Source organism: Carettochelys insculpta, chromosome 2, assembly GCF_033958435.1.
Source record: "Carettochelys insculpta isolate YL-2023 chromosome 2, ASM3395843v1, whole genome shotgun sequence".
NCBI lineage: Eukaryota > Metazoa > Chordata > Testudines > Carettochelyidae > Carettochelys > Carettochelys insculpta.
In genome coordinates, this window is record NC_134138.1 from 120860049 (window position 1) to 120887400 (window position 27352).

At 45.6% G+C, this 27352-nt stretch overlaps 1 protein-coding gene across 1 annotated transcript in view; it reads right to left on the bottom strand.

Annotated features, from left to right (window-relative positions):
* Positions 1–27352, bottom strand: part of DTNBP1 (dystrobrevin binding protein 1) — a 128807-nt gene that overhangs the window by 13564 nt on the left and 87891 nt on the right. The window contains exons 8-9 of the mRNA XM_074987639.1: positions 6291–6446; positions 3770–3913 (exon numbers count right to left, since the gene is read on the bottom strand). Of these exons, the coding sequence (XP_074843740.1) occupies positions 3770–3913; positions 6291–6446 (300 nt within the window). The remainder of the gene's footprint in view (positions 1–3769; positions 3914–6290; positions 6447–27352) is intronic.

The window sequence follows — 27352 nt, forward strand, 5'->3', positions numbered from 1 at the left end:
GTTCCACTACGTCTCCTTACGATAAAAACAACCTTCCTCCTTGCAACTACGTCAGCCCGCAGGGTGAGCGAGCTTGCGGCAGTGATGGCAATGCCGCACTGCACAGTATTCTCAAAGGAGGCGGTAAGCTTAAGGCTGCACCCAGCCTTTGTTCCAAAAGTCTCTTCGGAGTCCAATCTTAACGAGCCAATAGTTTTACCCTCGTTTTACCCGAAGCCTCACAGCTCCGGCAAGGAGGCACGCCTGCATCTCCTGGATGTGAGGAGGGCGTTGGCCTTCTACATAGACAGAACTAAGTCCTTCCAGAAAATGGACAGGCTCCTAGTCTCTCTCGCTGCCAGGTCAAAAGGAGAAGGTCTCTCTTCACAGAGGATCTCAAAACACATTGTGTCCTGTATAAAAATGTGTTACGAGCTTCAAAATGCTCCTTTGCTGGCCCCGCCCAGGGCTCACTCCATCAGGGTGGTGGCAGCGTCAACAGCCTTCTTCAAGGGCATCATATTAAAAGACATCTGTAGAGCAGCGACCTACGACACCTTCACCGAGCATTATGCCCTGCCTCGGGTATTCGAAGAGGATACCCATCTGTCGACAGCAGTCCTCTCGGGGGCAAGCTGCACATAAACCGATTACCCACCGCCTTACTTGGGTTACTGCTGGTTAGTCACCTATTGTGGAGCACCCACGGGGACCACTCGAAGAAGAAAAAGAAGTTACTCACCTGTAGTAACGATGGTTCTTCGAGATGTGTCCCCATGGGTGCTCCACCACCCGCCCATGCTCCCCGCTTCGGATCTCTGTCTAGTGTTTTTCAGGAGCATCCGAGGCGGTTGGTCAAGGAACTGGCGGGGATCGGATCGCATGCGCGATCCTGGAGAAAATGCTGGAAGATTTCTGATCTGCAGCGCCAGGCGAGCCCGACACCTATTGTGGAGCACCCATGGGGACACATCTCGAAGAACCATCGTTACTACAGGTGAATAACTTCTCTTTATGTTACCAGATCTTCCCAACAGTAACAAAGAGATTAAGACTGATTTAGTAAGAGGTCCCAATACATCTCCATTTATAAAGGTATATTAAATCACATGATCACATAAAATATTAACATTTCATAAAGGGTGCAAAATGATGCTATTGCTTTAGAATACCAAGTTAAAACCTGGACACAAAATGAAACTGAGCTTTGAGTGAATGGTAGTATTCCTCAGTAGTTTATAGAGAAAAGGAACTTTATAGCACTACCTCCAACACTGCTCACATCGACATGGATCAAAGAAATACATTATATAAAACTACTTACTCTCTGAATAAATAAAATCAAAACACAGTTTGAACAGAACATGATGTCATGAAAAGCAATTCTGCATGTCTCCATCTTAATGTAAATTATTCTTGTCAGTTTGTAGACTAAAATACTTGACTACACTGGGGTAGAGGAACTCAAGAAAGGCAATCATTTAATATCGAGTTTTAGCCCAAAAATCTCCTGGTGAGTTTTGACCATCAAACTACAACTTGGAGCAGCTTTTACAATGCAAGTGGTCATGGTTTGCTTCAAAATGTCAAATTCAAAACTATGTGGAAGGTATTCTCCTTTAAATAAAAAAACGCTAGCTGTCACAAAAAAGCTGTTTTTGTTGAAGGTGTGTGTGTGTGTGTGTGTACACACTAACAGACGCATCTGGCATTGCTCAGGTCCTTGTGGGGGGGCTTAGGGTGGGAAGTGCAGGAGGTAGAGCAGTGGATGGGGAGAGGTGGAGGTCTCAGGGCAGGAAGTAGGGAGTGAGGGGCTCATGGCAGAAATCTGGCATGTGCGTGCACGCACGCAGGAGTTAGTGGGTAGAGTGATTTGGGCCCCAGGTAGCAGTTCCCCATATTTGAAGCCCCCATGGTTATTATCCAGTCCCTATTATCAGAGCCCTCCCTTTTCATTTTTTTTGAGAAACAACTGAATTGAAGGCACATCCTATTGTCCTGGCACAACCTACCTGACCTTGCTTTAAGTTATGATAAGAGAAACCTGCACACCAAATATTTTAGTCCTAGCTCCTACCATTTCTGAGGAGTCCTTGAATAACCACATGCATGGAGGGATGCACAGATGAGTTTATAGACAATCTCTCACAAATATAGAGTAGATATATACTCAACCCTTGCTATACGAGCACAGTTGGTTCCCAACTTTCTGCACGTAGGTGAAAACTTATACAAGGGACACTAAATTACCATTAAAATACATGTAAAAGTCTCTGATTGGTTCCTAGTGCTCCTGATTTGGCAAAGGAGTGGCACCATGTGGTGCTGCTTTTGAAAGTAAATGAACCTTAGGTTGTGGATGAAGGGCTGGGGAGAATTAAAGGCTGGGGGCAGTTTGGGGCCATGAGCAGGAGGGACAGTTAAAACCTGGTGGTGGGTTGGGTCTGTGGGGTGGCCGGGGGGTGTTAAGGTTGTGGTAGGGGTTGGGTCCTTGGGTTCAGGATGCGGCAGGTTGGGTCGGCAGGGCCAGCATGGGGATCAGGCAGTGGCCGATTGGGTCTGCAGGGCTGGCGGGGAGTTCAGATTGCGGTGGGTTGGGTATGCAGGCTAGTGCGGGGGTCAGGTTGCAGTAGGTTGGTGCCGTGGAGCTGGCGGGGGATGGGTCAGGCTACGGTGAGTTGGGTCTATGGGGCTGGCAGAGCTTTCAGGATGCGGTGGATTGGAGCTGGGGAGAGGGAGTTAGGCTCATATAAGCCGGGTGGGGGGGTGGGCGTTTCACTCATCTAGTAAACAAAGCTCACCTAATAAACTATTTTGCTAGTCTTTAAAGTGCTACTTGACTGCTTTTTGTTTGATACTGTACAGACTAGCATGGCTTCCTCTCTGTTACTAGTGAACAAAGGTAAGTAATGTGTCCCTCGTTTTAGCTAGTATTCATAAGTACTCATTTAACAAGGGATAAATGTACATAAAATTTATATTTTAAAATGCCAATTGCCAACTTTATATATGTACACAAAGAGAGAGAGCACGCGCCAGCCCCAAATCCTGTCAAGTAGTAATTCTTCTACCCTAAAAACACAAAAATGTACAAGCCACCTATCCCCAAGACCCACAGAGGGATGTCTAGGGCCAGAAAAGAGAGGTCTCTTGGAAAATTAAGCAGCTTTGCAGTGACCTCTTATGCATCATGAGTGAGATTCTGGAAGAGACATTGTTAGAGAACATATTGGTAAAAATTACAAATTTACACACATTATAAAAAATATACATCATATACAGGTTGAAACTCTCTGATCTGGCTTCTGGACTACAGATGTTGCCGGACCAGAAAGCTCCACAGCCAGGAGCTCAGCTGGGAGCCTGGCGAGGGCTGGAGCCAGGAACACAGCTGGGCTGCCAGTTGAGAGTCCAGCCAGGGCCAGGCACCCAGGAGCTAGGCTGGCAGCCTAGGGGTAGGAAACCCAGCCAAGGAACCCACCTGACTAGGAGCAGAGCTGGACTTGCAGCCTGGACAGGGCCTTGAGCAGAGCCTGGTGGTCAGGGCCAGCAACAGGGTTGGCAGCTGTCAGGGGGAGCCTGGGAGCTGGGGTTGGTGGCCAGGAGGCCGGCAAGCCCCCTGGGTGATCCCCAAGGCCAGCAGCAGAGGGGCCAGAATTGACCTCCCCCATTCCTCCTGCGGGTGCTGGACCAGGGAGATCCAACCTGTATCAGAGTAATCCCCTAGTCATACGTTAGCACAGAGACAACTCTATAATTTGTAAGTATTTCCTAACTCTTCATTTCATACCCAACAAGGGAGATGGCATACTATCGTCCTCTCCTCCCGAGTTTAGGAAGACATCCAGTGCTTCTTGGTCAGAAATATCCATCAGGTCCATCTGTTCCAGCATGTCCACATTCACCTCCATGGAAGACATACTCCCTATTGGCTCTGCAGCAATAAACAATGAGTGAAATGACAATGTTGTGTGCATTCTAGGCCTTTTAATGTTATTACAAAGACTTCCACAATTACCAAATCACTGTAGTCTTTTCTTGATTAATAAACAGCTCTTCTAAAAATGTAATTATTACAAATACCGATAAACTAGGAAACAATTATTGATGGGAAACAGCTTTGGTAGTCACTTAGAGATAAAACAAGGTATGATCTTGATAATTCAGTGCAAGTTATATGTATAGGTTTTTGATATTATCATTTAGCTTCTCAAAGGCTGTCTCAGAACCTAGAAGAGCAGGAAAGGTTTATTTCTTACTCTCGTTTCAGAACAGGCTGCCTTCCTTACTTTGCAAAAAGTTATTTTATTAGTAGGAACGTTTGTATTGTTACAGCACACAAAACTGGGGGGCCCAGGATCAGCATTCACATCCCATACCTCCCCCATATCTGCCCAAGCAAAGGAAGTTAGTGATCCAACCAGCAGACCAAATTCTGTGATGAATCCTGCTCACATCCAGTGTTCTAATTTTTTTCATCCGTGGGAAGAATAAATTTTGTTATGGGCACTCAGGCTCGTCAGGATGTGCACCACCACTACAAACACATGCTGCCCACTGCGGGTGCTCTGCTAATCAGCTGAGCATCACCTGAATCTTTCCGGGTCAGCCACCCTAGCGCTCATCTTAGAGGGAACACTGATCACAATGTGCCACCTGAGGCATATTGCACATATGCTGAGACAATGACTCAAAAGCTACAATGGAGATCAGGACGTGGTCATTAGGGGACTACGGAAATGCCTATGAAGAGACAGACCCTGACCAAAGCTGCTTACTATCCAAACTTTTTCTTTTTTCCTGTGTCACAACTCTATTCTCTACCTGCATGTTAAACAAAAGTATGTCAAAAAAGACAAAATATAAGACCGGGAAATGGATAAGAATCAACAAATATGAGGTGTAAAAATGCAAGGAAGAGTTGTAATTCATAGAAGGTAAGCGTTCTCTCTTCTAAGTCAACCCACCCACGTGATTAGTGGGAGACTAATTCAGAGGTGCTGGGCAAACTTACTGACTCTCTGAGCTGCATACAACAATCTTCAGAAGTTCAAGAGCAGGGGCAAGGAAGATGGGGCTTGGAACATGAGCTCTGTGAGAGGCACCTGCTAGGGCATCTCAGGGCTTCAGAAGCGGAGGTGTCTTCCCAGGCTCTGGGCTCTAAGGCACTCCTATGAAGCACTGAGCCCAAAGCAAGTGAGTGGGTATGGGGTTCTTCCTTCCCCACATCATCTGCCAGGGTGTGCTGGGCACATTCAGCCACATGATGCCACTGGGCCCACTACTTGCATGGCAGATGCTGGAGACAGTAAGCTGGGAAGCCCTGGGGAGAAGCAACAGCAAACAGCTGGGAGCTGCGAAGAGAGCTTTTGCTGTTGTCTCTCCCCGCAGAGCTAATGCAGTGGGCCCCCTCATTGACAGCAGCACCTGGGAACTGCAGGAAGGGGCCACTGAGGGCAAGGGGAGAGTCTGACTCAAGGTAACGGGAGAGGTGCCCGCCCACTCACAGAAGGCTCAAGCTATCTCTGTCAGAAGACCCCCAGCTTCACCATCCCACCACAGGTCCCCACTTGCCACTGGACAAAAGGAAAGGGGCCTCCACAAGCCCCACTTTAACTGTAAAAGAGCTGCTTGGCCACCCCAGCCTAGACAAATGTCCAGTGTATTGTCCTACAGAGCAACATTAAAGCAAAGTGCAAACTTCTGATTACTATCAGGATAATGCCTATACTCAATGGAACCTAATTCTTGAAAAAAATGACTTTAAGCTAATAATAATTTTTTTAAAACGTACAGATACTCTCAGCAGAGCCCAAAATAAGTTAGTGTTTTGACTGTGCCACAATCATAGTATACCAAATAATATCAAAGGTGAATAATGACTAAAATTACTATTTTGTAGCTTTCATATGAAACTTTGTTTACCATTTGTTTTGCTGTAAAACTCACACTATATAATAGGCAAGCTGAATAAATACCTTTAGTATGCCTATTACTAAAAGTCTCAAAGCTGTTCATGTGTGAATGGAGATGCAACCCCACTCCCTCCAGTGTAGCATATACCCCTGTCTTTCACACCTGCCGCACAGTAAAATACTATACTCAACAATAATTATGCTCCTCCTTGACTAGCCCTGGTACTGCTTTATAGCCCATTCCTCTTCTATAACAAAGTGCATTGCAGTTTTTACTGATTGTGCACTTTATTAATAAAAGTGTCATAACAATACCAAGTGCAAAAGGTAAACAAAACAATCCTTTCACTAGCCTTTCTAGCTGTGGGTCTATGGATTAAGTGATTCAAAACTTGCCTCGTCTCTCTGCTATTTGCAGGTATCCTGTGGAGAGGTATTGCTCCATGTCCTGCTGGAAGGCTTCTTCAAAGAACTTCTGACGCTCCTTTAGCTTCATCTGCTGGGTATGCTCCATATCCAGCACCTTCTGGGCATGCTCAGCATCTAGCTCAGCTGAGGACCAACAACAAAAAACCATATATCATTAAAAAAGTAGAAACTTTTGTTAAGTATGTTCTTATGATTCTGAAAGGTGACAAGTGATACAAGTATATTATCTCCATCATACACACACATATTTAACTGTGTGACTACACAGAAAGAGAGACAGACCTCCTCCCCGGCAACCTGCTGTCACACTTTCTCAACAACTTATAAAGTAAAGTACACATTTCTTATTCTACTCAACAGTTAAAATTATATGTACCTCATTTGCCACACAACTGACCACTCAGTCACTGAACTCTCACATCGAAAGATATACTAAGATGGATTACACTGGTCTGAACCTCTATGCAGTAAACCCTCGATTTACCAGACTAATGCAGAGAAGGGGTGTCCATTAATGCTGAAAGTCTGTTTATAGCCGAATGGTTATACAGTATGACTAAGAACGGACCTTCCAAGCCCATCACTCACTCCTGTCCTCTGCCTCCTCCTGCCCCTCACTCCTCCATTCCCTCTCCCAATTACCAGGAGAGGAGCTGAATGTCGGTCTGGCTCCTTCCAGTTCCTGCAGCTCTCAGCGTGGCGGCTCCTCCAGCCCCCGGCTCCAAACCGCCTGTGTGAAGGTAGAGTGTGGTCGCCCCCAGCCTGCCAGGGGGAAGCAGCCTCCAGTACCATGGCTGCTGCTCAGCACCACTGCAGACAGCAGCGGCCAGTTGCTGACGTGCTCCACACACATAGGGCTCAGGTAGGAGAGCTCCTGCACCCTGCCACAGTGCGCCCCACCCGCAGCTCCTCTCACACCAGCGGCCCCAGACACTGCAGTGGTCCCTCCAGCCCTGGCAGCCCCAACCGCACCAGCAGCTCCTCCAGCCCCGGCGGCAGTTCTGGTGAGTCTCCAGCATTTTATTTAGGTGGGTGCAGGGGAGCTCACAGACAGTGTCCGTTATATCGGGTCCCGTTAAATCAAGGGGTTAGTGTATACAGCAATGTATAAGGGTAATACCAAGATGTCATATACCATTATTTCTGCACTTCCTGAGTATTGCAGAGAGGCCATTTTCAAATTCATAACTCATTACTTACACAAGACAAATACGGCATATTAGGAAGTACTATAATCAGATGTCCCACCGTAAACTGATATTGTAACTTTAGATTTCTTGGAATAAAAGAAAGTGCAACAATTATTGAGCACAGATTTCAAATAATGTGTCAGAATACTGCTGAGAAATCAGCAATGATGACATTTTGTATATTTAATAAAATAAATTAATACCAGGATGTCTTAGCCATCATTGTGTCTGTAGAGTGGATACAGCTCTGCCCACTTTGAAACTTCAAAGCGATGATGCCCACATCAAAGAACAACCCATCAGCTACTCCCCATTCTAACAGGATGAGGAACTACACTTATTATAATTCTATTAACAAGAACTTTGCTCATATATTCGTGGCTAAAATGCCATATCATTACAAAATGTTAGTGGAGTACTATAATTAAAAAGAAAAATTAAAAGTTTAAAGGCTAGACACAAAGTCAGATTCGCACACCAACCTTGGAGAAATGATATAGGAGGTCCAGAAACTTAATATTACTTGTCACCAGTGCTCAAAGTGTGCTCAGGATTTGGAACAAATGGGACAGGAATGCTTGTGACATCCCAAGTTTTCAAACACATAGCTACTTTGAAAGATATGCAGGAGACAACATGAAAAAAAGGTAGTTAACATGCCTTTCAGATAACAAATTATCCCTTACTATGAAACCATGGAGAAATTTCATGTAGCAAACCTCCCCCCCCCCCCCCCCCCGCTGTTCCACTACACACACAATGTATCAGAATATGAAGAACATATGAAGCTGTTCAGACCCAGTGTAGTATGGAGCCAAACTATATGAAGGCTGTGTGACACAGTGCATTCATTGTCTATTTGGATGTAAGGGCAATAGATTTACATTGCATGGAGCCACTACTCTTTGCACGCTGTGAGTGCAAGTGATGCACAGTCTATCGTAGGGGCTGAAGCAGCGACTACAGAGCACAATTGTTGCCACTGAACTGTCACATGAAGTGTGGAAAATGGTTGTTGCTCTGGTTGTGCACAGCCTTCAGGATTACAGTATTACAGAATTCACACCTTAGTTGGTGCCGATTGCGTATCTGAAGTGCAGTTTCAGAGAGGAAAATGTCATACCATCACATTTGGGAGGTTTCACAACTAAGGGCTGAAAATAATTTTGTTTCTAATATAAATATATATTTTTCAAAATTGTTGGATAAACTCCCTACTTGCCAGGATATTTTTCCATTTATTAGTAGATGAATGTATCAAGACCAAGCTACCATGATAACGAAAGCCATGAGGTAGTATCCTATCTAACATCTGTTAGCAGGGTGCTTACACTAGCTGTCTTGCAGTAAAATGGTTGATGAGGAAAAGCTATTTCCCAGTGCTGCACAGAAGCAAAACAGAAATGTGTAGTTTTCCTAACATTAGTAAGAGGGATCTAGCAAAAAGCCATATACTAGTTTCAGATGCATTAGTTTGCGTCTGTAGCATTTTGTAAGCTACTATGTGAAGTTTTAGCAGGGGCAGTTGGTGTCCAAGAAGAGGAAGTTGTAATGTGAATGTGTTGTGCCAGTTCCACTGGCAAAGCATGTTAATCCAGCAAATTACACATTTGAAAAGCAATGACGCGGGTAAACCAGGAGCTAGCTCTTCCCCAGTCTGTAGGGTATGCTGAGTACTGACAAACTCATAGATAGAAACCAAATCAGATCTCCTAGATGCTAGTTTTGTTTCAGACACTTAGTAGTTTTATAAGACTGTATCTAGTGTTTAGACTATATACAATGCTCATAAATTGCTACATGCATTAATCTCACTTGTCATGTCCCTATTTCTTTCTTTTGGTCTGATACAAGAGAATTATACTTGACATAACCCAATGCCACTTTGTGCATTTGGCCATCGTAACCTGTCAGTGAGGACCCTGTGTATTTAGGGAGAATTTGGCCTTGCTCTGAGATCCAAAAACAGCTACATAGCCTCAAGGTAACTAATAAGGATAAAGTAAAATGACAGATTCATGCAAATGGAAAGGAGTGTGGGTAGCTGACCTAGAGTCTGGGCGTCTGTTAGTTTTTTGCTTTACCGATGAGCAGAATTTGTGTGTTCTTTGCTGTTGCTAGGGAAACGGACAACTCATATCAGTAATTTTGACTTATGCTTTGTTCTGAGCTACCTATAAGAAGATAAGTTAGAAAATCCAAACTTCTCCAAAGTACGATCTCTATGAGCAAGGAGACACTGACATCAACCTCTCAGCAACTAGCAGGAAGGTAGACCACTGGAACTCTGTTGCTGAAATTTTCTGAGAATCAGTGGAGTAATGGGGAAAAGTATATGAGCAGCACTTTTTCCCACTTAACCCAGAGAAAGTAGCTGCCACAGAGCCCAGACACACTCCTCCCCGGGAATAAAACACATGGAATTTCTCATTCAGATCACTGGCAAACAGATATCTTGGAGGTATCCCCCAATTCCAGAAAACCTGAGAGAAGACAAAGTCCTTCAGTTCTCTCTCATGGGTTGATGGAACTCCATCACATTAGGTGATCCGACAAAATGTTCTGGGCTATAGGTTGATTCAGTGAAGAATGAACCATTCCAACATATTGTTTCTTGACATACAAGGGAAGATCTTACAACCCTCAATTCACATATTGCAGCACCGCTGTATTCTATATTAAATTCTGAGTACTCGTCCCCCAAAAACATGGACGGGAATGCTTTGCAGGCTCTAACAAACAGCTTTTAGTTCAAAAATATCTGTGTATAGCCGAGTCTCCATCCAAGACTACAGGCACTGAATCTGGATGTCGCATAATATTATCAGACTTTATTGCACTCTATAATGGTAATGCAGGATATCTTTTTGTATTTAAAATAGAGACAGTATCCAATCAATAAATGACATTTATGCAGCCTCTAAGGATTTCACCTTTCCAGTTTTTCCTCTTTGCCTGAACCGTGCTTCTGCTGTTTAAGTCCACACTGATCAAAGCTAACCAATAACAGTCATATGAAACATTGACTTATTCTAATATTTCTTCCCCACACCCCTAAAACGGAAGAAGAAACTCAGAACATTTTAGTTGAAGTATTATTATAGCCTTGTTTCTCCAAGCCCAATTACAGTTTGCTGAAAAATCTTGACATGATTTGATACTTCTGACCATTACAACAAAAATCACCTAAGATAAGCAAAAGGAAACTGTTGCACCAAAAATTTCTGTTTGTCTTCAATAACAATAGCAATGCATGAGAACATTTGGCAAATGTGGAACAGAAAACACATGCATTGTTCCTTTTCAAAAACCATCTTGAGTCACATTTTGTATCTATGTGTTATACAAAGACAATTTATAATAGAGTTGAGTAGAGATGACATCCACCTTTCAAATCCTTATAAAGAGAAAAATATAGGCCACACATCGCCATAGATCCATATATAAATTCCTTCCAATGTTTGACACATGCTTCTTAAGGCATTATGGCTTTTTCCTCCACCACAAAAGAAAATAGTATTTTAGCATAACAATTCCTGAGCAATACTTCTATGTACAAAAATAAAATGGTATGGGTTGAACCTCTCTATTCCAGCACTCTTTCATCCAGCAACATCTGCAGTCCAGTGTGATTTTAGTTAGTCAGATGACCGCTTAACATGGGTGTGGCCAAGTTTTCTGTGGCTTCATAAAGTTTGTCTGCAGCCACCAGTCCTGGCTCTCAGTGTTCTGTGCTGTTTAGCTGTAATTTATCCCTAAATGTCTTAAGAGTCCAGTAAGCTGTTAGTGTTGGTAAGACTTCTAGACAACATTGACCTCCTTGGTTCAGAAAATTCTCTTGTCCAGCATCAGTTGGACCCCAAGGGTGCCGGACAAAAGAGGTTCAAATCCATACAAACAAAATGCTAGTTTAGAATTCAATCTAGGCCTGCAGAAATCTTAAGTTTAGAACAGATGCAAATGATTAACAATGCAATTTTATTATTTAGTATCACACTCTGTTTATGGTTCTTTTAAATTTGCATTTCTAATATCCTTTAGCAAACTGAACAAATGGTTGCACTTCCACTACAAAGTTAAATTTTTTCAACCAAGGCTTTCAAGACTATTTTTCGTTTCATATTAATAAAAACTTTTCTTACAAGTGAGCTTCATCTCTAAAAAGAACAGTCCATATCCCAGTGCTTTGAAGAGTTCATGATTGAAATGAGAAGCAGGAACCACAAACATATAACACAGCTGCTTATCCATCTACAAAGAAATCAAATGCATTTTTATGATACCATAACTCAGATTACTGTAAGTTATTCCTACATCCAAGTTTGCAACATGGCAACCCAGTGCTCTACAAAACTAATAAAGGGCCTTAACATTTCTGATTTCAATTTGAAAAAAAAAATCCCACTGGGAACTATGTTTAACAACAATATGATATATGTGAACAAACTATGTAAATAACAACGGCCAGAAAAGCGGACTACAAGTGTTGACTTCTGAGAGCGTAGCAACAAGATGCACTCACTACAATGTGTGTTCCTGAGGTTGAAAATATGCCTCCTCTTATCCCTAACAGGGAAGAGAAAAGGGCACATTTGATTACAACCTAAAGGCATGCCTATACAACAAAGAAAAACCCATGCCTGGCCTTGATTTGAGCTATCTCCTGCCCCAAAATATTTAGAAGACCAGGATCAACATTAATAAATACCATTTTTAGCATTCAGAATATTTTTGTGTGACACACACTCATTTTTGTTACATTTACATATTCATCAGAAACTGAAAAAATGGGAAACAAATTCAAAGAAAACAAATATACAAATCACTGCTCAGACTTGCCCATGTTCCTCTTTGATATTATGGATAAAATATTCCTCGCTTTTATCAAGTGAGTTAGATCCTGTTTCCTTGGAACAATGTGTTAAAAAACAGCCTGATTTTTCCTCCCATGACACTGGCTCCTTCCACTGCACAACAATGAACATGAAAATTCACAGCTGGATTCAGGAGTCCAGCTGTGAGACGTCAGCAAACACTGTAATGGTTCACATACTGAGCAATTAGAGATGCAAATACTAACTTAATCCTCTTTCAATATATTTATAGACCTGTAAATGATTCAATTCATAGCACATTCCCTTTACAGCACTGAGGTATTCAATGCCACCTTTTGAACCCCAGTTCAAAAGCTAAAAGTGCTCCAACCTGTTCACATAGCTAAACAAAATCCTATCAAGTAAAAACGAACCGTTTCATTTAACCATCCTGGCCTGAAATGAAATGACATGGTAGTAACAGTCACGTAGAAGAGTGGAAATTTTCTGTCCATTTTCCAAGGAGACATTGGAGTGTCTCTCTCTCCCCCAGTCCACGTTCTGTTCCGCAGTATAATGGCCCATTATGGAAGATGAGAAAAGAACTTCCAATATGTTTTAAGTTGTTGATCTTCTGGCTGGCACAATCATGCATTTGTGCCTTTTTCTCCCCAAAAGTGGTGTACGCACACACACGCAAAGAGAGAAGATGATCCTTCACAGAAAAGCTATACAATGCTGCAGAGGAATCAGTGTGACTTGAATAAGACACCCAATAGTTAAGCAATGTTCAATCAGGCTGTAAACCAGTGCTAAATTTAAACTCTTATCTTCTTGTACAGAAGCTACTCAATATGTGTATGGCAAAAAGATGCATGCATTAAAAAAGAATGCATGGGCCAAGACGACAGCTTGTCCTGATCAAGCCTAACCGTCATCTATCATATAGTCTTCCCAACACACATCCATTGGATGTACCAGCCCTATGATTCTATGATCCTTCCCACTGCTTTCTCTATTTCCCACTCACAAGGGCATGGCTTGATAAAGGAAAAAATGGAAAGGTTACATATAATGAAGTTGATAGCTTTAGTGGAAGTCCCACCCAAGACTGACCAATTCACAGCTTCCAAGCTATTAAGCTCTCTCTCTCAAAAGGTCACCGATTTTTTCCTCATTAAAAAAGCAGCAGCAGCATCCAAATTAAATCAATTCCATGAAAAAAAAAGTGAATTGAATATAAATATATATTTAAAGTGTATTGTTTTCAAGTTCTGATGTAGTCACATTTTTTTAAATCTACGTGGAACACAGGTCATTCAGTTAAGATTACACTCAAAATTGAACAACAATGAAATACAAAGTTAGTGTACTTCAACTCTCCTTCTACAATCTGAAGCACTTATACCTATATTATATATATCTAATATATATATTATATAATATGTAAATTAACTATGTATTAAATATATATTATATAATATGTAAATTAATATGTAAATATATATATTATATAATATGTAAATTAACTAAAACATCAGATTTTGAATTGACTAAAACATCTTTCATTTTTAAACAAGAGGTCCCATAGCACCTTACAGACTAACAGATATTTTGGAGCATAAGCTTTCATGGGCAAAGACCTGCTTCATCAGATGCATGAGTGACATCCTCAGCTGCATCGAGTCTATTTTAGTTGGAAACAAATCACTGGCAAGTGTCTCAGAGGAACAACTCTGATGTCACAGAAGACAGTCAGAAAAGGGTAATTTTTATGGTATATAATCACAGTCAGAGGGGCACTGACAACAGCCAATATGAGCGTACATAGATGACTGACTTGTAAAGAGTAGTTGCAATTACAGATCTTCTATACTACAATTTAGGTCAACCTAGCCACATCTGCCTGGAATGTGAAAAATTCTCACCATCCCAAGAGACACAGTTAAACCAACCTAATCCCTAGTGGAGTCGTCATATATTTGACAGAAGAATTTTTCCACCGTCCTAGCTATCGCTTATCAATGGGGATGGTTTAAAAACAGAGATGGAGCTTTTTTCTGTTGCTGTAACAGCTGCTTACATTAGTGGCATAACACCATGGAAAACTTGAAAGAGGAGAAAAATTTGAACAAAAACCTTTGTAATTTTCCTGTAATTTGGGCATTTCTTGATGTTAATAAAGATATCCGGATTTGACTAGAAGCTTTCTTGCACACAAGCAAGCTTTCAAATACAACAGAATCATGGCACAAGATCAACAAGTTAAAAATCACTTAGAAAAATTAGATGTCTGCAAGTCACCAGGGCCTGATGAAATGCATCCTAGAATACACAAGGAGCTGAGAGAGGAGATATCTGACCCTTCATCTATCATCTTTGGAAAATCATGGGAGACAGGAGAGATTCCAGAAGACTGGAAATGGGCAAATATAGTGCCCATCTATGAAAAGGGGAATAAGAGTAACCCAGGAAACTACAGGCCAGTCAGCTTAAGTTCTGTGCCAGAAAAGATAATGGAGCAGGTAATTAAACAAATCATCTGCAAGCGCTTGGAAGGTGGTAAGGTGATAGGGAACAGCCAGCACGGATTTGTAAAGAACAAATCATGTCAAACCAATCTGATAGCTTTCTTTGATAGGATAACGAGCCTTGTGGATGGAGAGAAGCGGTAGATGTGGTATACCTAGACTTTAGTAAAGCATTTGATACGGTCTTGCATGATATTCTTATAACAAAAACTAGGCCAATACAATTTAGATGAGGCTACTATAAGGTGGGTGCATAACTGGCTGGATAACTGTACTCAGAGAGTAGTTCTTAATGGTTCTCAATCCTGCTGGAAAAGTATAACAAGTGGGGTTCGCAGGGGTCTGTTTTACGACCGGTTCTCTTCAATATCTTCATCAACGATTTAGACATTGGCATAAAAAGTACACTTATTATGTTTGCAGATGATACCAAGCTGGGACGGGCTGCAACTGCTTTGGAGGATAGGGTCATAATTCAAAATGATCTGGATAAATTGGAGAAATGGTCTGAGGTAAACAGAATGAAGTTTAATAAGGACAAATGCAAAGTGCTCCACTTGGGAAGGAACAATCAGTTTCACACATACAGAAGGAGACATACAGGGGAGAGACTGTCTAGGAATGACTACAGCAGAAAGGGATCTCGGGGTTTTAGTGGACTACAAGCTAAATATGAGTCAACAGTGTGATGCTGTTGCAAAAAAAGCAAACATGATTCTGGGACGCATTAACAGGTGTGTTGTGAACAAGACACCAGAAGTCATTCTTCCGCCCTACTCTGCGCTGGCTAGGCCTCAGCTGGAGTATTGTGTCCAGTTCTGGGCACCGCAGTTCAAGAAAGATGTGGAGAAATTAGAGAGGGTCCAGAAAAGAGTGACAAGAATGATTAAAGATCTAGAGAATGTGACCTATGAAGAAAGGCTTAAAGAACTGGGCTTGTTTAGTTTGGAAAAGAGAAAACTGAAGGGCAACATGATAGCTGTTTTCAGGTATCTAAAAGGGTGTTATAAGGAGGAGGGAGAAAACTTGTTCTTTTTGGCCTCTGAGGATAGAACAAGAGGCAATGGACTTAAACTGCAGCAAGGGAGGTTTAGGTTGGACATTAGGGAAAAGTTCCTAACTGTCAGGGCGGTCAAACAGTGGAATAAATTGCCTAGGGTAGTTCCAGAATCTCCGTCACTGGAGATATTTAAGAACAGGTTAGACAGATGTCTATCAGGGATGGTTTAGACAGTACTTGGTCCTGCCATTGGGGCAGGGGGCTGGACTCGATGGCCTCTCGAGGTCCCTTCCGGTCCTAGCATTCTATGATTGTATGGCGTGAAATCAGTCACAAATTGGTGTTCATATCTGTAAACCAGCTATTACAGAAATAACAGTCACACAAATCAAAATGATTACTTTGCTATAAGATTCAACAGATGAACCAAGAAATTCCTAGTGGTCTCCTCTTTGATACAATAAAAACTCACAAATTTGTTCTAACGACTGGAAAACTCACGGGTTACTCTGGTTTTAAAGAAGTAATAAGCAAGCAAACATTATGAACAAGCCAGAAGAGTACATGAGAAAGTGTTTAATGATAAGTATATGTTTAGTTTCATTTATTTATACTTGATAGTATCAAGTATACTGGGGCATGTTTTGAAAAGTAAGTCTCAGTATCAGGAAACTTTACTATATCAATATTCATTTGTACCTTTGCAGAGAAATGGGATGAGACCAATGATGAGAGAACTATTGGGTTTGTGGATTAGTTCCCTACTATTCTCTTGTACTGAGTACAACGGGTAACAAATAACAAAAAAGTGGAAGATACACAATTAAGGTTCAGGGAGCTACAAAATAAAGTTTCAAATTTATACTAAAGTGTTTAAAAATCAACATTCTGTACTATTCAAATGCCAGACTCCTTGCCAAAGTAAAAGCACTGTGGAAGGTAAGAGTCATTTGTACTGAATAAATTAAATGCAAATTAGAAGTATATTGTTTGAGCACTTTAAAAGGCCTCTAATTTCCTTCCAGATGAAAAATATTCTACTATTTCACAAGCAAATCTCAACTACAGATTGTCTGGCCATTTTCTTTAAAAACAGTTAAAAATGCAAATTTCCAGGAAAAGTACTTGTAAAACCAGAGCTTCTACATTTACTTCTAATCTTCAGAGATACTTCTTAGTGCAGAATAATGCCAGTTAATTTTTCAGGACTGAAAAAAGCATGATATTCTCCATCCCATTTTTCCCAATATATCAGTATCCAGAGCAATAATTCTTAATAAACATCTTCTTACTATACAAGAAGCCTGGAACGATCATGTTGCGATTGTATTGTTATTAACTTGTGCAAAACATAAAAGAACAGTGCAGTAAAGATAATAACATAACAACAGCATAACAACTCTCTAAATTACCAGGCAAGAGGCAACACAAAGAAATTCACTTACCTCGAGAACATATATTACTTTTAGAATAGACTGTTCATTGGAGGTGTTTTCTAGTTATGAAAATGAGTAACCCAGGCCTAGAACATACACCTGAAACCAACTGTCTTTGTGTACCGAGATTTTAAGTTTTTAAAAGCAGATGGAGTAAAAGTAGCTTCGTAGCTTCCTAGTGCACCACAGGAAATACTATGTTACAGTCAAAAGGAAGTCTTTTTTCCCCCCTGACTTTTTCAGGGAGCTTCCAGGAAGTTCACAGAATTTAGAGACACTAAAGATATGCTCTGTAGAACAGAAAACATCTGAACCAAGTAAAAGACAAACAAAAAAACCAAAAAACAAAACCACCACACTATGGCCACATCTATCCGGCAAAATGAGTTCTTTTGAAAGGAATTTTGAAAGAACATATCCCATCTTTTGAAATCGCTCGCCCATTCCTGCTTCAGGAAGAGTGTCCCCTTTCGAAATAAAATATGTGTAGACCCTTCACACTCTTTCAAAAGAGCAGACTTCCATAGCATTGGCCATCTGGAGCGTGGAGTCACCCTTGCCAGCACCAGCACAGCTCTATGGTCTCTGCATCTGGCCATGATTAAAGTCACATGGACGCAAAAACATCATGGCAGGAATTGAGCATGCTTGCTGCAGGAAACCCATGCGCCTCCAGCAGTACACACACCCAGCAACACCAGACTGGCAGTAGGCATGCCACTGGCAGTATGGCCAACAGCCAGGGCCTCCAAACCCTCAGGAGTCCCCTCGCCAAGCCAAGCAAGGTTAAAATCAAAGACCTCCTCAGGCTCTGGGGGGACACGGAGAGCCTACTCCTTCTGAGTTTAGGAGAACATCACCAGCTAGCACTAAAATGCCACTGCATTCAGCCTGCTGTCAACCAGCCTGACCTCCCAGGGCCACACACACACCCCACGCAGCCAACCAGGTCTGCAGTAAGATCAATAAGCTGCGGCAGGCATATGGCTGGGCTCAGGCTGTGGCCAACCATTCAGGAGTAGCAGCCAGCACCTGCCCCCAGTTCCACGAGCTCAACCACCTCCTTGGGCTGAAGAAGGTGGCCCTGCCTATCGGGGTACTGGACAGAGCTGGAGCCTGACACCAAGCCTGAGAACCTGCTGGGATAATCGGGCATCAGCAACCCCCTGCAAATGGGCCACAAGACCGAGCCCACAAGAAATGACGAGGCACCCTTATCATCACTACCTCCTCAGAGACCTCCAGCTGAGCACCCTCTGCCTGGGCCTCCCCCAAGTCCCTGGAGGGACCATCATGTAAGTTCTAGGCATTTTCGGATGCTCTGGCATGTGGGGAGGGGGCACCTGTAGCACTCAACAGCCACCCCCACAGACAGCACTACAGGCTGCATGGGCAGGGGGAGAGCTAACCAAACCTGGCAAGTGGTCCACCCCTGCGGGGATCCCTCAGCGCCCGGGATCCCAAAGGGCCCCCAGGCCATAGGACAGGGAAGAAGGGGGGGGGAGCCACAGGAGGCAGGGTCACAGCTGCTGGGGCAGTGGGGGGCAGGACTGATGGGCTGTCCCACTATCCCCTTCTGTCTCTAATACTCCACCATCTGGTTGCTGGCCAAGCTCTGTCTGGGGACCGGGGTACCCCACCTCCCACACAGGGCAGCAGCAGGGGCATGTGCTGGCACCACTATGAGGAGGCTGCTGCTGCTGCACACATGGGCACCTGGTGGGAGCAGAACAGCATTCTGCGGGAGTGGCTGGCATTGGAGTGGAAGCCTGGGAGCAGGCAAGAAGAAGCCCTAGACAACCTCACCTGGGCTGTGACCACCCACCTCTCCCACCCTCCCCTCCCATGCCAGGCACTCCCATAGTGCCCCCCAGTCCAGCTCCTGATCTTACTGCCCTGATCCCAGCCAATCTCCCCACAGCTGCCCTGCTGGAACTGGCCCAGCTGATTGTGGCCAGGGCAGGCTGCATGGAGCCAGCTCCTCCTGCCCCTCTTAACCCTGCTCCTGAGCCTGTGACTGCATCAGCTGTGACCCACCCTTACACATCCCCATAGTCCTGGCCCTGTCTCAGCCCCAATGGGGTCCCCAGACCTGGGGTGGTAGGGGCTTCCACAGCCAACACAGCTCTTGGCCCTCCATGCCCATGGAGGACTAAGGCCCCCAATCCCCATCCCAGGACTCTCCTCCAAGTTCGTTGCCCCCACCCCCACCCACCACATTGTACACAGTTCCCCTTGCATTCTCCCCTGTATATACCCCTTGTATAGTTTGTAGTTAAAATAACAGTTCCAAGATACACTTAAACGTTCATTTTCAAACACCACTGTGTCCCATGTGATTAGTGGGGGAGTGGTGAGGTGTGTGGGGGGAGCAGGTCGTGATGGAGGGTGGCTGGGGGAGGGTCAATGGGGCCCCCCCGAGTGAAGGCCTCCCTGACCCACACCTCATACTTGTGTGCCTGGTGGCATGGGGCAGCGGCTGGCTCTCATAGCCAGAGCCGGCCTTGGCAGCCCACTCCTGTACAAAGACCTTGTTTGTTCTCTCAACAATAGTGTGGAGAGCGCAGCATTCCCCCACCATGGCTGGCACATTGTGAAGGCTGATCTCTTGCCATGTCAGAAGGCACGGAAAGCACCCTTTCAGGTGCCCAAATACCAACTTCACTGTGTTCTGGGCCTGGTTCAGGTGGGCATTAAAAAGGTCCTGGCTCAGGTCCATAAGTCATGTATAGGGCAACGTGAGCCACAGGTGCAGAGGATAGGTGGCATCAGCCATGATGCAGGGGGGCATGGTCATGTCCTGACTGGGACCCCCGGGGGCGGGGGGGGGGGATGTAGGATCCCCTCATGAATTCTGCACTTGATCCAAGAGTTCTTAAGCACCCAAGCATCATGGGCTCGGCCTGGCCTGGCCTGGCCAGCACACAGAGATGTCCATGAACAAGCCTTTGGAGTCTAGGAGGGCCTGGAGCACCAGAGTGGTATCCCTTCCAGTTGATAAAAGTGCCCATGCTGTGGGTCTCCATCCAGCACTCCAAAGCACTTGGGTAAGCCCAGCTCCATGAATCATGCAAGGGTGATGTCAAGGTGCCCGATACAGATGACCCAACGAAGGAGGACAGTGTTTATCACCCTGACTACCTGCATGGGGTAGAGGACGAAGACCCTCATGAGTACATGGCTGGGTGCTCCACACGCCCCCATCCCCTGCAGGGTCCCTCCACCATCCCCGAGGTTCCTCCTTGCCTGGGAGGTGCCTCCCTGTTGTGATAGTGTAACCTGAGCATGGCTTACCTCCATGAGGATGCCCCCAACAGTGAACTTGCCCAAATTGGTTGCCCACTGAACAGTTGCTGTCTAGGGTGGCCAGCTTCCTTATGGCAGTGGCTACTCTCTTCTGCAGAGGGTGCACAGGCTGCATCCACGTGTCCTACTGCTGGAGGGCTGGGTCGAGCCAGCGACATAGCTCCAGAAACATTTGCTTTGTCAGGCTGAAGTTCTGAAGCCAGCAGTCATCACCCCAGTTCCCAAGCATGAGCCAGTCCCACGATTTGGTGCTGGTGGCATTGGCCCACAGGTGCCGGATCACCCGGGGAAGAGGGTGCAGACACTGCCCTGTGGAAGCAGCCTGCAGAAAAGTGGCTATGCAGGTGGCCCTCCACTGGAGCCACTGAGGATGGTCACGGCCTCCAAGAGTTCCCTATTGGGGAGCTGCTGGGGATCCATTATGTTCTCCACAGTGGCTCCACTGCGTGCTCAAGGTCTGCAATGCTGTGTGTTGCAAAGCAGCCCTCACTGTGTGCAGGGTGAGAGTGCTTGGAAGGGGCCCTTTAAAGGGAGCAGCTGGCTGCGGCCCCCAGCAAGGCTTGTCAGCCACGTGACCCGTCTGCAGTACTTCCTGGCCCATTCTTTCAAAAGGGCACTCTGACTGTGTGGACACTCTCTTCCGAAAGGCCAGACTGGTCTTTTGAAACAGCGGCTTGTGAACTCAATCCACTGTGTGTGTGTAGGTGTGCGCTTTCAAAAGGTGATCATTTGGAAGGTACCTTTCAAAAAGAGAAGTTACTCACCTGTGTAGTAACGATGGTTCTTCGAGATGTGTCCCCATGGGTGCTCCACAGTAGGTGTCGCGCTCGCCCCGGCGCCGCAGCTCGGAAATTCTTCAGCAGTCTCCGTCGGGTCGCGCATGCGCCGATGCGCGTCGGCTCTTCGCACACTTACGGTCACCGCCAGTTCCTGATCAACCGCTCCAGACGCCCCCGAAAAACACACAAACAGATCTCTGAAGTGGGGAGGAACGGGTGGGTAGCGCGAGCTGACGTGATTGCCAGGAGGAAAGTCGTCTTAATAGTAAGTAGTCGAAGGGGGACCGTAGCCAATGGTTCAAAGGGTGGTCCCGAGAAGGTGTGTAGAACTAGGTCTAAACTCCATGACGGCGGTATTGGTTTCCAAGGGGGGTACAGGTTCACCAAACCCTTTAGGAAACGCGAGACAACAGGATGGGCAAATGTGGTTGATCCATCCTTTTCATGCCGAAACGCTGATATAGCCACCAGATGCACCTTTATAGAGGATAGCGAAAGTCCATTTTGTTTGAGTTGTAGCAAATAATCCAGAATCGTAGGTATGGTGGCGTCCTGGGGTATTAGTTGCCTGGAGGAACACCATTCGGAAAAACGCAACCATTTGTGCTGATAAGTCTTTCTGGTGGAGGTTCTCCGACTACATTCAAGGACTTGTTGTACTCCGTCTGAGCATGTAGTCTCTAGGGCGCTTAGCCATGGATTAGCCAGGCTTGTAGCCGAAGTCTCTTCGGGTGCGGGTGCAGTATTGACCCCCGAGCCTGAGAGAGAATGTCCGGTACTGTTGGTAGGAGAAATGGCTGATGTTGAGCCATGCGCAAGAGCAACGGGAACCACTGTTGTCGGTCCCATGTTGGGACTATGAGTATCATGCGTGCTTTCTCCCTTCTGGTCTTCTCCAAAACCTTGTGTATAAGTGTCGTGGGAGGGAACGCATAAAGTAGAGGGCCCTTCCATGGGATCATGAAGGCTTCCCCCAAAGACCCCTGTACCATGTCCGCTCTGGAGCAGTACTGGGGACATCTCTTGTTTTCTCGGGTGGCGAACAAGTCGATTTTGGGAAAACCCCATCTGCGGAACACTTGGTGGAGTAGATCTGGACGGATCTGCCACTCGTGAGTGGGCGCAAAGTGTCTGCTGAGTTGGTCCGCCTTGACGTTGTGGATCCCCGGTAGGTATGAAGCCTTTAGAGTTATATTGTTGGTGATGCACCAGTTCCAGGGCCGGACCGCCTCCGCACAAAGCGTACGAGACCTAGCTCCCCCCTGTTGGTTTATATAAAACATGGTGGTGGCGTTGTCGGTATTCAAGCCAACTACTTTTCTGCGCAGATAACTGAGAAAGTGCCTGCACGCATTGAACACTGCCCTGAGCTCTAATATGTTTATGTGCAGTGTCTTCTCCATGGGGGACCATAATCCTTGAGTGGCTTTGTCGTCCATGTGAGCCCCCCATCCCATGTGGGAGGCATCTGTTGTAATGAACGCTGTGATTTGCGGTTGGCGGAAGGGCACCCCTGTCAGGAGATTCCTGGGGTTTCCCCACCATGTTAGCGAGCTTCGTGCCTCTGTTGTAAGTGACACTCTCTTGTGGACATTGTGGATTGAGGGTTTGTATACTGTTGCCAACCAATGCTGCAATCCTCGCATATGCAGCCTGGCGTTTTGCACCACAAACGTGGTGGCTGCCATATGCCCCAACAGTTGTAAGCCCGTGAGAACTGGAACAGTGGGGCTGTATGTTAGTACTTGTACGAGAGATTTGATGGCACGGAAACGTGTCTCGGGTAAATACACCCTTGACGTGACTGAGTCTATCCAAGCCCCTATAAACTCTATATTTTGTGTGGGGTCGGTCTTTGATTTTGAGAAATTGATGATGAGGCCCAGTGAGGTAAATGTGTTTGTGGTGATGTGTATCATCCGTAGTACCTCCTCCTGGGAGGTCCCCTTTAACAGGCAATCGTCCAGGTACGGGAAAATGAAAACTCCCTCTCTGTGTAGGTATGCTGACACCACCGCTAAGGTCTTGGTGAAAACTCTGGGTGCTGAAGAGAGTCCAAATGGGAGGACTCTGTACTGGAAATGATCTGTACCCACAAGGAACCGGAGGAAGCGCCTGTGGGCTGGATGAATCGCAATATGAAAATACGCATCCTGTAAGTCGAGGGCTGCAAACCAATCGCCGTCGTCTAGTGCCGTGATTATTGAAGCCATCGTAGTCATCTTGAAGCGCTGTTTGCGTAGATACTGGTTTAGTGCGCGTAGATCCAAAATGGGCCTCCACCCTCCTGTCTTCTTTTCCGTCAGGAAGTACCTGGAGTAGAAACCTTTGCCTTGAAATTGCCCCGGTACTCTCTCCACCGCCCCTATGAATAGGAGGTGGTCCACCTCCCGCCTTAATTCCGGTAGGTGAGAGGGGTCTCTGAGGAGGGGTGCGGTGGGAGGATTTGGTGGAGGTAAAGGCTGGAAGGGGATCGTGTATCCCGTGTTTACAATCTCCAATACCCACTTGTCCGAAGTGATGCTTTTCCATTGTGGGTAAAATGGTTTGAATCGGTGATGGAACATGTACTGAGATTGGCACTGAGATACGGTCTTGGCTTCGCGACCCTCGACATACTCGTCAAACCTGCTGTCTTGTACTTTGCCCTGCGGAGGCGTTGCCCTGCTGAGGTCGACGCCTAGGGCCCTTATAATGTGGTTGTTGATGACGTCCCTGATCATACCCCCGTTGAAATTGGGTATGCTGCTGTTGGTAACCATAACGGCGTTGTTGAGGATAAAACTTCTTCCTTCTGAACGGTGGGGTATATATTCCCAAAGTCCGAAGTGTCACTCTGGAGTCTTTGCTCGAGTGTAGGACTGAGTTGGTTGATTCGGCAAACAATTTTATTTTGTCGAAGGGGAGGTCTGCAATTTTGACTTGTAAGTCCTTCGGAATGCTGGATGTGTGAAGCCATGACTCCCTCCGCATTACCACCGCAGTGGCTACGGCGCGGGCCGCTGTGTCCGCCACATCCAATGCAATCTGGATGCCCGCTCGAGAAGCCGCATAGCCCTCTTGTACAATTGCCTTAACAATCGGGCTTTTATCCTCCAGAAGGAGGTCCATGACGGCAGTAAGCTTGGAGTAGTTGTCGAAATTGTAGTTCGACAAATGAGCGGCATAGTTGGCCATGCGGAGGAACAGAGTGGATGAGGAGTAGGCTCTTCTACCTAGGAGGTCCAGCTTCTTTATATCCTTGTCCAGTCCCCCAGATTTGTACTGGGACAATTTGGACCTGTGTTGAGACGATTCAACCACTAGCGAGTTTGGCTGTGGATGACTAAAGAGAAATTCCATACCTTTCGCAGGGACGAAGTACTTTTTGTCCGCCCTTTTGTTGGTAGGAGGAGTGGATGCCGGAGTTTGCCATATATTAGTGGCTGCCTCCATGATTGCATCGTCCAGAGGAATAGCTATTTTAGAAGAGGATGGGGGCCTGAGATTTTTAAGGAGTCTGTGGTATTTCTCCTGCACCTCCGCCACTTGAATATCTTGGGATTGAGCTACTCTTCTGAACAGCTCCTGGAACTGTTTCAGGTCATCTGGAGGAGAAATGTCTCCAGGAACCACCGCCTCGTCTGGCGAGGATGAGGAGGCATCACTATGGTATCTCTCCTCCAATTCCTCTGGATCCTGGCTGTATTGGTGTGATTGTCTTTTTGAAACTTCGAGGTGGGGTTCAATGTCTTTAGACCCAGCCTCTGATTGGGGGACTTGTGGTGTTCCCCCAGGTGGAAGCTGTACACTGTGGCATTGAGGGGGAGTTGACCGAGATCCACGGTGAGACGTCGACCTCCTATGCTGACGCCCTGCATAATGATGGCGGTCGTAGCAACAGGGACAGGGGCCCGGTGATGGGGACCTGGACCATGACCCAAAGATGTAAAGGTGGTGCAGGGAATGTCGAGATGATACCGACGTATGGGGACAGCCTCTGTGGGAATACTCATAGGGGTCTCTGCTAGATGATGGAGAGAAGCGTGCAGCCCCTTGAGATGGACTCCGAAGAAAAGGAGATGGACGTCTGTGGCAGGCTGAAGGTGCTGCTGCCCGTCGAATCTCCGGTGGTGATCGTGGTGACAGAGGCAGCGCAATTACCTTAGGAGAGGGGCTGCGGTGCCTGGTCTTTGTTTTAGCCTTTGCCCTCTCAGGTGGTCTTATCGGTGAGCGTGGTACCGTAGCAGGTGTCATGCTGATTTCCACTGCTCCTGGTGCCGTCGTTGCCAGTGCCGTCGTTACTGGTGCTGTTGATCCTGGTGCCGACGTCCTCGGTGCCGTCGTTCCTGGTGCCTCTGGGGGAGCCTCACTTGGTGCCGCAGTAGCCGGTGCCGGTCTGTCCAGTGCCTGCACGGCTCTCGGTGCCGTCTCCCCAGTAGCTGTAGGCCCTTGAGCGGTTACATGCGCTGTGGCTTTACCAGCGGAGAAAGCCAGCGTGCGCGGGCCCTTCGTTGCACTCGTCCCACTCCCAGAAGTAATGGGCAGGGATCGAGTAGGCAAAGTTCTTCTTTTCTTCTGCTCAGAGGTGGTCAAAGAGGCAGCCTTCCTCTTGTGCGATCCTGAAGAGCCCTCCACATGCGTTGTCTCTGATGAGGCAGGTTGAAATGCTCTGTCAAATTGCAGCACCTTCAACCTCATTTCCCTATCTTTCCTAGCCCTATTAGTCAACTTGGAACAATGGGAGCACTTCTGGGGAACGCGTGTCTCCCCGAGGCACAGTATACATCTGCTATGGCCATCCGAAACAGGCATGGCCTCCCGGAAAGATTCACACTTCTTAAAGCTGGGGGATGACATTGTTAAAGCTCAACTCTGTGAGCCCTTAGGTGCTAAGAGCACACTTAGCAGTCTATTAGATGACGATAACAACCGTTGGCCTTTGGAGGCTTGACAGACAAAACTAGCGGGCCCGCCCGGAGGCGGCCGCTGCAGTCTTTAAGATAGTCTTTAACTTTTAAACGAACTGTAACAAGGTAACTAAACTATAATAACTATAGAACTGCTAACTAGGAACTATTAAAACTATTAACACGAGAAATAAAAATAAGATTTATCTTTCTCGGGCATTGGAGCCGGAGATGATTCCGTCTGCAGCCGTTGGCGGTTGAGAAGGAACTGGCGGGGACCGGATCGCGCACGTGACCGTAAGCGTGTGAAGAGCCGACGCGCATCGGCGCATGCGTGACCCGATGGAGACTGCTGAAGAATTTCCAAGCTGCAGCGCCAAGGCGAGCCCGACATCTACTGTGGAGCACCCACGGGGACCACTCGAAGAAGGTGGTCACCTTTCGCAATTGTGCTGTAGTGTACACATAGCTTATCAGACAAACTTTTACAAATCTGCCTTCTCCTGCATAGTTTGTCAAAGTACTAACAATTTACAGGCAATCTGATTACTTCCGTAGCCCAATTAAAGAACCATATTGTATTTACATTTGCCTTTGTTCCAGCATTCTTCCTTCCTTGTGTTTATAGGATCAGTTCTAATGTATGAATGACCTTGCTGAGACAGAACACACAAGCCTAATACTGTACAGCACTGGCCTTCAGACTGATGCTTAGCAGCTACTGTTTACACCCAGATTATTTTGTACACTTGTGATGGTTAATACACAAGCTTTAAAGTAACTGCACACAAAGGAACTGTCACAAGCCAACAGCACCCAGTCTGGAGATTTCCCTCCTCTGCCTAAAAGACTGGTTCCTCCTGCCTTGTCCAAATGCAGTTTGCTGTTTATTGCAACAAATCAGATAGAAAATATTCTAAAAATACCACTAACATGGCACATATACTTTACTGTGATTTCAGTTTATTTTCTGCAAGTCTAAAAATGTACTAGAATGCAGGCTCATCTCTAGAAGCATCGTTTTACAAATACTGTGTTTCAGAGAGCAGTAAGAACCTTTTCGGATATTTTAGTCAGAACTAAA